Raw genomic sequence first — 13639 nt, forward strand, 5'->3', positions numbered from 1 at the left:
AATCAAAACATAAGAAGCAAAGTAAGAGAACACTGGACAAAATAAAACAAAGAACAGGAGGGTGGCAATGCGGCGGCGGACACTCCTGTCTTGGACACTGGTCAGCGGTGTGAGCTGTGCCGCCCTGTCCCCACGCCCATGCCATCTCTCGGAGTGTGATCACTTGCCCTCCTCCGACTAAGGATGCAGGCAGAGCATCTCAGGGAGCACAGCTTACCTCCAAGAAGGCATTCATTTGCTTCTGGACCCTGTTCACAAACCTCCACTGGATGACCAAGCTGCGGGAGAAGATGCAACAGCATTTAGCCACTTTCATCACCAGCCCTCGTTCCTTCACAGCCGCGAGGACTTCCCGCTCAGCAGGGGAAAGGAGAGAAACCTCGCACTGGCAAAGGAAGAGGAGAGGCTGGGGCCGCGGGGCACAAGCTATCCATTCGTTCTTTCAAGAGTAGCCAGAATCTATGTGAAAATCCTAAAACCTCACTGAGGATTTCAGTTGATTTCTTCTTTTCCCCCAGATCAAGCCTTAGTTTATTAAAGTTGCTTTATAAATATGACTGCATAGAAAAAACGGAAAAGGTCATACAATATGAACACATATGTCTATGTGCATAACATGTGCACACACATGAACTTATATACATGTAGACATATGTAGACATATTTTTGAAGGGAGTACCCAGAAGAATATATTTTGTCAAATTTCCTTCTAGCATCCAACATATCGATTTTCAACAATGACATATAATTTATCAGCAAAATGATTTACTTTAATACCCAACTTTGGAGGATTAATGGTAAGACTTCTTTAAGTAAAAGAAATCCACAGGAACTATTTTCCCTGTGACAATGTTTAGTGTATAGCAGAATTTATTGCTGGGCAAATCCACTTTGGATTCCGTCTGAGGCGTTTTGCCGTGAAACAGCACAAGGATCTTGTCATAAAGGGCTCTCACCCACGAGGTGGCAACCATGGCAACGGCCCTTGGGGACGAGCCGCCCCACACAGCCGCTGCCCGGCCGTGTCAGGCTTTATTGTGCTGTACTGTAGTCAGTAGCCTCCTTCTTGTACCCGGGGAACATGTGTGCCAGGGAGCAGCTGGGATGTCAATCACCCTTTTCTCAGCAAAGCTAGCTGAAACTGTGCCTGACCCCACTTTCCACCAAATATGAAACCTAAAAGAATTAACTGCTAAGAATGATGTGCAACACGTATCACGATGTCCAAACCCTCAGACTTCTGACCCTAGTCACCCTGGAGTGCACTGTTTGTAAAATCTATTCAAAGTCTGCACTTTCCGAATGAAGACGATGGTGTGTGCCAGGGTGTTGTCTTGCTTGTTGAGACTGTCAGAGTTCAGAACGAGTGTGCCGATTAACGTGGACAGGTAAGAACTATGGCATCTTACTTTTGTTTTCTATTAAGTGTAGCAGCTTTTAGAGGAGAAGTCTGCTATGCAATAGTCCATGCTTTGTCAGAGGCTTTAAGTAGAGGCTCCAACATTCTCCATTTCTTCCTAATTAAAAAGGACAGTAGGTTTTCTTTGCAGATCACACTAAAAGATGTCAAGACCCTTGGCCAAGTCTCCAAAGAGAGGAGGGAACTCAGCTCGTTGAAATGGGGCGTTAAATGTAAACATGGAGCTCAGGCCACTGCTGTCATCCGCAAGATGAGCAGAAAACCAGGACCCAGGAACCAAACACTGCTGCACTGACCTCATTCCTGGGCCAGGGCTGGCGAGGGCAACCTGGCAGTCCTTGGAAGAGCCCAGAACTGTGTCTTTGATTCATATATATATATATACATATATATATATACACACACACACACTCTAAAGAGAAAAATGTAATGTGATCAAGAGAGAAAGACCTTCTGCATAGTATAAATGCCCTAGGATTACTTAACAGATGGCCTTCCAAAGGACTAAATATTTTGTTCCACCAACTGAGGCTGAGATTGGGTTAAGAAAATTACAAATATCAGAAATAATTTATTATGTTTGCATGTGCTGAATCTTCCTATCCATTTAAACTGTTTCTTACATTTTCACTATGGAAACGAACTCAAGAGAGAGATACACTGTGTTCCATTGCTGCAATTCTCAATTTTAGACCAGATACCCACATACTCTAAGAGTATTTGCAGATTACTCAGTAATGCACACTTTTTTCTCCTTTCACTGTTCCTTTATATAGAACCTCACTGATGTCATGAAACAAGTCAAACTTTCCATCCCATATTTCAACTTTCTATTAGCCAAAGGAACTCACATGGTTGAAAGTACATCCATCATATACAAGAGCTGTTTTGATAAGGAACTTCAACCAAATATGCTGTTCGATTTAATAAAAGAAACAGTTGTAAACAAGTGTATACGTACTCGATATACTCCCTTTTGTTTTCATTTGTTACCATTATTTCTGACCCATTGGGCTTCAGGTCCACTTGATATGTCTGTAATTACAAAGATAAAACAATCACCATTGTGAAGTTATTTTGCATATGATTACTGAGTAATAATGTCTTACCATAAAAGGAAGATAAGCAAAATTTATTCAGAATTATTTCCCAGCAATAGGGCTCAGTGTACAAAAGAAGGTCTAAGGAGGCCTTTAAATTATTAAGATCCTACACATTTAAAGATGTTATCATTAAAGGCAAATTATTTTATGGTTATTTATGAGTTTTAACTATTCTTCATACATTAGGAACAACAGAGAACAACAACATTTTTTCATCTGCCAACTAATTCATTTACCAAGAAATTAATTATATTTAACAGAAAAGGCAGGGTACCTCCATCAAGACTATAGAGATCCAAATTTTAATATTTTGTTCTTGAAAATTAGATTTTATAGGCATAAAAAAAAAAGATGTGTGGAATTTCTTCCAGAGACAAAACCCAGGGACTTAAAAAAAAGAAAGCAGCATAAGAAGCGAGGCTGCAGGGAGGGTTCACCTGCCGTCCCGAGAAGCCCAGCCTTTCCTGTGCATCCACCACGGGCTCGTCGCCCACAGCCCCCTCCCACCCAGAACCGTAAAGAGCAAAGCGCCCGAGATCAAGGCCTGGCCTCCTCCGCAAAGCTCTGCGCCAGCCCTGGCTTAACATCAGAGCGTCCAAAGCAATGACTAGCAGAAGGAAAGGGAGGGAGACGCCGATGGTCTTAGAAATAAAACGCTTATTCTCATAGAGATTTTGGGAAAAAAAAAAAAAAAAGGAAAAAAATACCACTCACAACTCCCCTATTTGAAGATAGCCACTCAATATTTTGGTAGGATTCCTTTCAATCTTTTTTTCTGCGCATACTTGGCTATATTTGAGAGTAAGCCAAGCCTGAGGGAGAGGGTTTTCCAGACTAAGTTTCCAGGTTACATCCATCAAGAGGGTTACAGACTCAAATCTGTAATGAAATCTCTTGGCTTGGCAGAGGTCCACGTCAGTGATCCTCCACCAGCCCTGCCACGCACCCAGAACAGCCTGAGCCCCTCTGACCTGAACACCTACATCTGGGTGATCTGTAAATGTTCTCTCTGATCATGCCCTTGATTACTGTTCCCATTCACGTGGAGGCGACGTTCTCAAGCAAAACACACTGATCATCTCTCTGGTCCCTAGACATTTTCTTCTTTATTCGGGAAGGGATCCAGTTTTTCCACCACGTAATCGAACTCCACTTCCTACAGTGTCAATTCAACTCTTTACTGTCCCCAATAGGGGTTTTCATTGTAACCGTATCTTCAGTTTTCTTCAAATCTTTCCTTATGCCTGCGTTCCCCTTTCCATTGCTGTCTTTCCAGCTCTTCCAGTTTTCCCCTGTGGTCATCTGCTCCTGTCCTGTACAGGCCATGGCCATTCTTGAGGATGTTAAATAGTTTCGCTTAGGGAGTGGGATGGATGGGGATGTTTCTTATAGTAAAACATTTTCAGTTCATGGCGAGTTATTTGGAGCACTGTGGACCGGATTCATTTATACTTTCGTAGTATTTAATGAACCCATGATGGTTTTTCTTTTTTTCCCCATATATTCTTCCTCAAAGATTGTCTTGCTGTTCCCTTCGGTAATGGAGTTTTCCTATCAGATCCACACCAAACGAAAGGTTAATAAACCCAAGCCCAGTTCTTGGTACCGAGATGCCCTCAGTAAAGGTACAGCTATATTAAGAATATTTTCTGGGAGCTGCAACTTCCAGAGAGCTACCGAATGAGAGGGCCAACCACAGATGAGTCAGGGTGGGGAGGGGAGGGAGAAAAACACCTCTCATGCCTCCAGAAGCAGCACCTGGTGACGAAAATGAGTAAACTCAGCCAGCATGACTCAGGGCAGAGGAACCATTCTCACCCACCCTGCTGGGGGGAGTCAAGTGGGTTCAACCTTTCTGGATGCTAACTTGGCAACAGGAATCAAAATCTTAATACTCATTTTCCTTTCCATAAGATTTTTTTTAAAGAATTTATACCAAGGGAAAAAAACTGGTCAAGTGTACAAAATGTTTATTCTAGGATAACAATCACTGTACTGTTTAGACAGTGAACTCCTGAAATAGCCTAGATGCCAAGCAACAGAGCACAGTTAAAAAACGTACGGTCTATGAAATGGAATTCAGTGTAGCCGTTACAATGGCATACATCGATATTCCCTGACACGGGAAGGTATCTAGGATATATTACATTGTACATTTCCATTGTACGCATTGTACAACTCCATTTCTGTAAAAAAAAAAAATCTTCTATGCTTCTGTTAAATCAAAATTTTAATGGTGATTTTTCTTCTCTAGGTGGTAGGAACTATGGGTGATTTTTATTTTTATTGTACTGGTTTTATTTTTATTACAAAGATTAGTATTTTGTAATCAGGCAAATTAATAAAATTGGTTTTTTTTTTTTTGACGAAGATTAGCCCTAAGCTAACATCTGCTGCCAATCCTCCTCTTTTTGCTGAGGAAGGCTGGCCCTGAGCTAACATCCATGCCCACCTTCCCCTACTTTCTATGTGGGACGCCTACCACAGCATGGCTTGTCAAGCGGTGCCATGTCCTCACTTGGGATCCGAACCGGCAAACCCTGGGCCGCTGAAGTGGAATATGTGAATTTAACCGCTGTGCCACCGGGCCAGCCCCTAAAATTGTTTTTGACAGAAAAAAAAGGGACCATACTAGTCACGCTAAGTAAGGAGGTCAAGCAGGCAGTCAGTCTGTGGGCATCTGTCTTACCAGTTCTATCATTGATTGTGACTGAGGGTTTCTCTGGGAGGCAGTGACAGACGGCTCAATGGGCTCAAGGACAGGCAGAGAAGAGTGGTTTTCAGGTCCACTCCCCAAGCCCCTGGGGACTAGGGGCCTCTCAGTCCACGCTTTCGGTGGTGGTGAACCTCCATCCTGCGTGGGCCCTCAGACACCACTTCAGTGGGCAGTGACGGCTGATGTTCCAATCCCGCTTGTTAAACTGGCTGCCAGGGGCTGGACTGCAGACTGCGTCTTGTGGTCCAGGCGCCGTGTTAGGCTCGGCACAGGGAAATCACTCAACTGTCCCTGTTGAGGATCCGTTTTCTCTCTGAGAGGGAGGTTCAGCAGGACGGAGAGAGCCGAGGTCACTCTTACAATGGATTAACTCGACTCCTTGCACACAGATTTCTCCGGCCACCCTCCATCTCTGCCCATACACGTCTAACTACAGCCTTGCTGTGTTTGTGTTTTTCCCCACACTTCACACTTCCTAATTTCAGACCTCACTGCCCCAGGAGGGGAAGGATCAAATGTGCTTACACTGCGCTACAGGCGCCACTGAGGCATAGGAGGCTGGCAGCCCGGCCAGGGTAGTCCACTCGGGAGTGCAAGTCAGAGAGAGTTCTAACCCTCCACTCCCACTCGTGATGTGATGAGATGGGATGGAGCTATGCTCCGGCATCAGCAGCACCACAGAGGAAGAGGCTGAGGCCCGGGGGGGTGGCCCGTTCTGACAGAGGATACCCAGGAACCCAGAAGTGGAGCCAGGGCTAGACCCCATGTGCTGCTCCCTGGGGCGAATCCTTCCTCACCTCCTCTCTGGGTGGCTTCCTGCCCCTCCCATCCATTTTCCCACAACACGATATACATTCCCATCCTAACACCGGTTTCCCGGGCCAGCATCATCGCTGTCTCGCGTCTGAACTCCTTAAGGACCCAACACGAACACTAACACAGTGCGTGGCACACAGGTGGGGCTCAATAAATGCCCGTGGAAAAAACTTTCCATTTCTTTAAGTCTACTGGCCTGAGTATGAACGTCCTTCTCTTCTTCATAAAGACCATAAAGAGCAGAGGAGCCTCTGGGAGATGCGTGCTCTCAGCACTAGAACCTCTTCCCTGGCAAGTGACAACTCTGGATTTGCACACACCCCTCGCTCCTCCAAAGACGCCTACGGCAAATGTCTGAGAAGTTTGCTGAGAAACGTCTGGATCATATCGAGTATTCCTGACTCAGCAGAGTAGGGCTGATGCTTCTTACCCCATTCTTGGGTGCTGAGCACTGTGGACAGACACCTGCCCGTGGACAGGACAGGCGCGACACAAGCCCTGTGGGATGACCCTCCTCGTCCTCCCTGCCTCTAGCGATCATATGGAGAGTCCTGAGGCATCTGAGTCAACCGCCTCTCCACCTTCCTGTGTCCTGCAGTTCCCGTCTGTCGATTGCTTTGACCTGGTCATCGAGGAGTGAGGGCCCCCACCTTTCCCAGAGCTGCCCCCCAATTCGGCTCGGGTCTGGTTCTTTCCAGCTTCCGCAGGACCTCACTCTGCCCCTCACCCCTCTCCAAGGGTCACAAGCCATTGTAACGGTTGAGATATTTTTGTTCTCCATGAACGAATTTTTGCCCCATGGGCGCCATCACCCTGGTAGAGAGCATTGCCTTCACCTAACTCAAGCCTGGTCCTGAAGAATTTTCCAGCATGGCTGCTGCCCATACTCTGCCCCTCAGCACACTTCCAGCACCTCTTCAAACTAGCCAAGTCAGATGCTGCTTCGCTGAACTTGCCATAAAGAATTCCCACTTATCATAGCTCTGAAAGGGCGCTCCTCCCGGCAGGGTGCGTGTGCACGAGTGGATGGGCATGCAGTTTCTTGTTTCCACTTGGCATATTACAACTGTCCGAACGTTGAAATTGTGTAGTTGAAGCATTCACGGTAGGCTCCAGATTCTCATCAACCAGAAAGAAAAGAAATTGCAAAATAATCCAACAGCTGCAGTTTCATTACCTGAAGAGAGCTGCCGCCCAGCTTCAGGGTCTGTTAGCTCTCACTGTGGAATGAAACAAAAAAAGCAGCTCCAAGCAGCGAGGACGGCTGACAGCGTGCACACCTCACTCCTACGGTCACTTCACTCCACTGAGGAAACGAATGTATCTTTAAGGGAGACGTGGGCTTCCTCCGGGATTAGAATTAACGGCAGTGCACAGTCCACAGCTCTGCAGAGGGCTGAGGTGAGAGGCTTGCCCAGGCATCTGGTTGATGCCCACATTTTTGGTTTGACAGCTCTATTCTGAGTGCCTACGCTGTACCAGGCTCTGTGCCAGGTGGAAAGTACACAACCGTGAGCCAAGGAGACTAAGCCTGGTGGGAGAGACAGATGCTCAACACACAAATAAATGCGAAGTCATCCATGGTACATGCCACAGAGAGACATGGGAGATCCTCTGAAGTATGACGGTCTGTGGTCGGGGCCAGCCTCCTTGAGGAAGGGGCATCTGAACTGAGGGTGGGAGAAAGTGTTTCTAACAGAAGGAACAGCATGAACAAAGGTCCTGAGGTGGGAAGGAGCTTGGTGTGTTCAAGTCTAGTGGCACCAGACCCAGAAAGCAGGAGGGGCACCTCTGTGATGCAAAACGCATCTGGAAATGGAACAAGTGGGACCAGGCTGTGCAGGACCCTCACGGGGCAAATTAAGGATTTGGGTCTTTATCTTGAGGCAGTGGGAAGTCTCTGAATGTTTTTGGCAGAGGAATGACACAATCATTTTTACATTCTGAACAGATCACTGTGCCATTATATGAGGCCAAGGTGGATACGGAGAGACCAGCTGGGAGTCTACCAGAGAAGATGGCAGCTTCGACTTGGGTGTTGGTGGTGAACAGAGAGGTTTGAGAAATATTTGGGAGTTAAAATGAACAGGGTTTGGTGATGGATGGGCTATGGGAGATGAGATCATCAATATGTGGCTGCTTAATTCACTTCCAATCTCTTCCTGGAGTGGAAAATAGATACATTAGTTCCCTGTGAATGAGGTTAGCTCTCTACAAAGGAAGGCAGTGATCTAACAAACAGGGCACCTAATCATCATCTCACTCATCTTGTGGGTCTGATCTGATTACTCCATTCCTCTACCTGATGCGATCCAAATGTCACAACAATCCACAGTGCCAAATGAGGCAGCTTGGGAACTGTTTTAAAGGAATAATCGACAAGAACTGTAACGTAATCAGAATCTTTATTAGAAGTCTACTTAAAAATCCAAACACAAGATGTTTGGATTAATTAGGTGGCAATAGTTACATTTAACTGTAACTAAGGAAGATTTCCAAGATCATCTGCTTCTAACTTTGGCACTGCTAATGTCTTCCGAACTGTGTTAAGTTAGTCATATGGTTTTCTACAAGTGGATACAGAAAGAGATCCTTTTTTTGGCATTTGACACACAAGATTGATTTGAAGTCTTCCTTGGTTCTTTATTTCGACTTCTTCCTCCATGTGTTAAAAATGAAAGGAAGACAGTTCCAGGATGATTATCCATGTGTTACCCGTTGAAAACTGGCAGTTAAGACCCTTACACAGGTTCATTCAGCTTAAAAAGATAAGTCATTACAATTCAAATTATTTTGTTTTCTCACACTTGGAGCTTCTATTCCTTATAACATTACTGACATTTAAAAAAACTAGGTTAGCAATTCATTCATTTGCTTAGTAAGCATTTATGCTGGGAGGATCTCAAAGGGCTTAGAGGAGCCAGTCAGTCAGTCAATGATGAGGGACAGTGGGCAAAGATGCTGTGGGAGAGAGAAGAGAACGTGCGTCTTTGGAGAGGGCACTCGCAGCCAGTAACCATGCACCGACATCGGGGACATTGTTACAGGCACGCTATGGCTGTGAAGGTGACAGGAAGAGGGTGTCAAAAGATAAGGCTAATGGTGGGCAGTGCTGGGTCATAAGCCATGCTACAAAGGTTTAATTGACACTGAAGGTTGTTATAAGAAGGCCAACACAGAATTTCTGTTTAAGCAGAGAATTGTATGTTTAGGTTTGCTTTTCAGAACTATGACATATGGAGCATCCATGTAGGGGCATCAGAGAATGGACTGGAGGGAGGGGCACAATAGGAACCAGAGAGACCCTTAAGACAACACAGCCAAAAACCAGGAAAGCCCGAACACGGGCAGGGTGCAGATGAGGAAATAATGAGGAGACTGAGTCAATAGGATATGGTGACCAGCTGGACACGGGGAGACTAGACATGACGAGAAAGAGGGAAGACTCAAAGATGACTCCCAAGTTTCAGGCTGGAAGGCACAGTGGTGCCACTGAAAGACCAGGGCAGATGTGACGGTTGGGGAGGAGGAAATGGCTTTAGTTCAGGGACCCATGGGTCTTTCAATGAAGTGGTTGATGGGACGGTCAGTCCAGGGGACATGTGGAGACTGGGAGAAAGGTATGGACAGGAGAGAAGAGGCTGGCCGTGAGGAACACGAAGACGGGTGTAGTTGGAGCCACAGAGGTGGATGAGGCCATCCAGCTTGTGTGGGCGGGATGAGAGAAGAAGCAGACATCGGATGGCTGGCTGAGGGACATGTGCCTTGTGGGGCCAGCAGAAACAGCAGTCCTTCAAAGGGACGGGAAACACAGTGCCAAGAGCAGTGGAAGGAATGACGAGCGAAGGCCGTTCTCACTCCCAGGCATTTCAGGGGGAGAGTGAGCAGTAGAGGAAGGAAGCAGACAAGCAATGGAAACATCTGCTGCATTTAGTCCTGGGGAGGTGACAGGGAATTGGGGGTGGGGGCGGGGGTGCTGCCCTGGGGGGAGGGGCTACAGAAAAGACGTCCCTCCCCCACCTCATGACAAGACTCCCACAGGGGACAATGTCTGTGAGGATTCTTAGGCATGAAGCACAACAGGGAGCAAAGAAAAAAATGGGAAAGGGGCAAAATGAGATTTTTTAGTAGACTCACCGATCATTTACATTAAGTCACAAAGTCTCTCCTCTCCAGTGCCTGAAGTTCTTTCTATGACTTTTTTTTTTTTTTTGATGAAGATTAGCCCTGAGCTAACATCCGTGCCCATCTTCCTCTACTTTCTATGTGGGACGCCTACCACAGCATGGCGTGCCAAGTGGTGCTATGTCCACACCCGGGATCCGAACCAGTGAACCTGGGGTAGCCGAGAATTGGAACGTGTGAACTTAACCACTGCGCCACTGGGCCAGCCCCCTGAAGTTCTATGACTCTTACACCCAACCAACTAGGAAGGAAAACAGAGATTCCCCGAGTCCCACCCACTCCCAGGACTCACACTGGTGACTGTTTCCCGGCTTAAGCACATGTAACAAGTAATTTTGATATCTATGCATTTTCTTGTCCAACAATTTTTGTCCCCAGTTGTCATTAACTCCTTTATTTCTAGTGGCATCAGCTTCTTCAGATCATACTTTGAGAAGACCTCCTAATAAGCATTGTTGTCACCAGGGGACAAATAAACTGAAGTCTCAGGTTTAAGACAAACACACCCTACAGAACTTTAGGAAGAAGACGAAAATTCCAAGCAGGCAATTTTATCTTTGAAATTGGCCTTTATGATTAATCCAGCCTTAATGACAGCGTGGGTGCAAAGCAAGAAGGAATGTTAGAAAAACCTCAAGACTAATTTCATCACAACCACAAAACCATTTAGCAGAGGGGAAAAACCCAAGGCCCCCCAAACATCACATACTCCTGGTCCTGTATCTTCACCGCCAAGTAAACACGCTATTTTTTGAAGTATCTAAATTCTAAAACCAAGGCACAAACAGTCATGTGAAGATTTGCTTTAGATTAAAATGAGTCTTATTTCACTCCCCAGAGGCCTTAGAATTTCTGTAACTTTGCTCTAACTGGGACTTAGCTTCCTGGCATGACAATAAAGTGCTGATGCACGGAGATGATAATTGACATCTCAAGATCCTGGTGGTGGTGAATGGTCCAGGAAAGTTGTGTTAACAGCCAACTCTTTGGCAGTTAAACAGAAGCTCGTGGGGTTACCCACACATACCTGTCCGAAGTTTTCTTCATCGATACAGAACATGAGGTCCAGTTCAGTAGGATCATTTTCTAAGATCCATTTCAAAGAGTTGTAATATTCACTATCCTGCAGAAATGACGAAAGTTAAAATTAAGCAATTTTTTCCAAAAGATAAACTCGTTTGACTTCTTTAAATAATTAAGTCCTTCTAACATCATGTCATTCAGAATGCTCAAGAATTACATTAGTCATTCATAGAATGCTTCCGGCTCTACTCAAATCTACTCTTCCCCTTTATTTTAAAATACAGACCAAAAAAAGGTTTTGGTAGCAACACGGGTATGTAGTTGAATCCTGTCCTCTGTGAGGTACAGGGGAAGCGACCTGCTCTGGAGGGTAATTATGAAACTATAAAACTGAACATGTAAAGATTAATATACTTTCCATCTTTTGAGACTGAAAATTTGAGAGGAAAATAAAAAGGGTGGAGAATGCTCTCCTTAAATACCAAGGGTTTTAAGTACACCCTTTCCTGTGCTTTTCAGCTCTCTGCACGTCCCTGTAAGAAGACAGGAAGGAGCCACAGGGCCTGGGCCACTCCTTCAGGGTTAGCCAGGGGTTCTAATGCTGGGGGACTGACGGGCTCCGAAGAGGCGATAGAGAATGAGTGCACCAGCTGTCCTTAAGAGAAATTTTCACGTCCCTAGCTTCCTCATTATGTAATAATACAAGCATAAAACCTAAGTTAAAGGTGAAAGCTGAAAAGAAATTTGAGACTGGTACCATGGATCTGCAGAGCAGTCCACCCATGGAAAAACCAGCTGAGTGGATTCGAGCACACTGCTCGTGTCCTCCTCTCCTTTTACACAAGGACGACGAGGAGAACCAGTGAGCAATGCTGGTAAACAATGAGAATCTGGCCTAGCTGGCCAACCGCACAAGAGACACGGTCACCAAGGGTATGCAGACACTTTCCGACCCAAGTGACAGAACGTGAAAGCAGAGCTGCAAATACCCCAAATGGACAAGGACGCCTCCCACTGGCCCCAGGGTGGGAGCATGCTGGCACTTGGGCAAACACCCGCACACTCGGAGATGGATGGTGGGGGTGTAGGTCAATTAAAAGAAAAACAGAAGCAAAAAGCATACTATGAAAACAGTATCAATTTTTCTTTTTATAGAAAATCCTTTCAACTCTAAAAGGGTCAGCCTGGATAAAATGAGTAAGTTAAACGCAACGTTAAAACCCAAACCATTTTTCAGAGAACCTCCCACAGCATTCTTTTCCTAACTTGTTTCAGTCCTCTCCTATGTTGTCGTGGTCACTTACTGTCCCATGTTAATACTCCTCCCTTTATCTACTGTTTTGGCCTGTGCCCCTGCCTTTTTCTGAGGTCAGAAAATAGATGGACAGCAGACGCAATCTCTAAACACTCAGCATTTGCCGTTTGGAAAACAAGAACTGCAATGGGGTCTCCAGATGAGCTTGGATTTAACTTGGTTAAGAGTCCTGGGTACGCAGAGGGCACTGAGATTTGAGTGTATCCATCCCAAGTACCAGGATTCTAGGACACGTGAACAATGATTTGCTCATTAGAAAAGATCAGAGAGCTCAATTAACTTCTAGAACAATTAAATGTTCTCTGTTGTTCATACTGAATTATGACACCCATAAAAATCGCTGTGATTACAGCATGGTGTCAGCGACCTTTCTGTAAGATGCCCATGGCAGTGATCTGCGTTTACTCACCACAGACTCCATGTCATTCAGAGTTATCTGCTTTCCCAGCATCATTTTGTAAAATGGTCTAATGAAGAAACCTAAAATATGGTGAAAACTGGGTTAGTTTCAAATCTTTTGATACTTCTGTGCATCAGAAATAAAATAAAAGATTAACCTGCCTTCAACTGTGTGAGAGACCAGGACAGAACAATCAAAGACCTTCGATAATAATCCATGACGGAGTGGCCGAGGGCCTGGTTTGGGGGAAGGGGTTAGTGAAAATTCCACCTGCACTTCATTATCACTGCTTGGGCAGTGATGGGGAGAAAAAACAGGAAAGGACAAGATGGAAAGGAGGGAGACCACTCAGAAGGCTGTGCAATCTTCCAGGGAGGGTGATGCAGGCCTGAGTGAGGCCATGGCAGTGAGGACGACTCCACCACCAAAGTGTCCCGCAGGCAAGTCCAAAGGCAAGTTTTCATCGCGTGCCTCCTCACTGGGCACTGGAAGCTCAGGCTCAGCCCCTCTCCTCCTCCACTCTCACCCCCACCGGGATCTGACCAGTCCCCAATCCTCTGCAGCGTATTGCCACTCCCACTGGCCCAGTGTGGCCCTAAGGCCGCAGGCTCAAATACCTTCCCGTGTCTAGGCAGGCGAAAAGGATGGAGCCAATAAAAGT

The 13639-nt window shown here is 45.8% G+C and overlaps 1 protein-coding gene across 24 annotated transcripts in view; it reads right to left on the reverse strand.

Moving 5' to 3' along the window:
• Positions 1 to 13639, reverse strand: part of NEDD4L (NEDD4 like E3 ubiquitin protein ligase) — a 340623-nt gene that overhangs the window by 14666 nt on the left and 312318 nt on the right. For all 24 annotated transcript variants that reach the window (XM_070512961.1, XM_070512959.1, XM_014859035.3 and 21 more), the window contains 4 exons: positions 12988 to 13058; positions 11268 to 11363; positions 2382 to 2455; positions 218 to 278 (listed from right to left, as the gene is read on the reverse strand). In XM_070512961.1, coding sequence (XP_070369062.1) covers positions 218 to 278; positions 2382 to 2455; positions 11268 to 11363; positions 12988 to 13058 — 302 coding nt within the window. The remainder of the gene's footprint in view (positions 1 to 217; positions 279 to 2381; positions 2456 to 11267; positions 11364 to 12987; positions 13059 to 13639) is intronic.

The sequence above is a fragment of the Equus asinus genome, chromosome 7 (genome assembly GCF_041296235.1).
Source record: "Equus asinus isolate D_3611 breed Donkey chromosome 7, EquAss-T2T_v2, whole genome shotgun sequence".
NCBI lineage: Eukaryota > Metazoa > Chordata > Mammalia > Perissodactyla > Equidae > Equus > Equus asinus.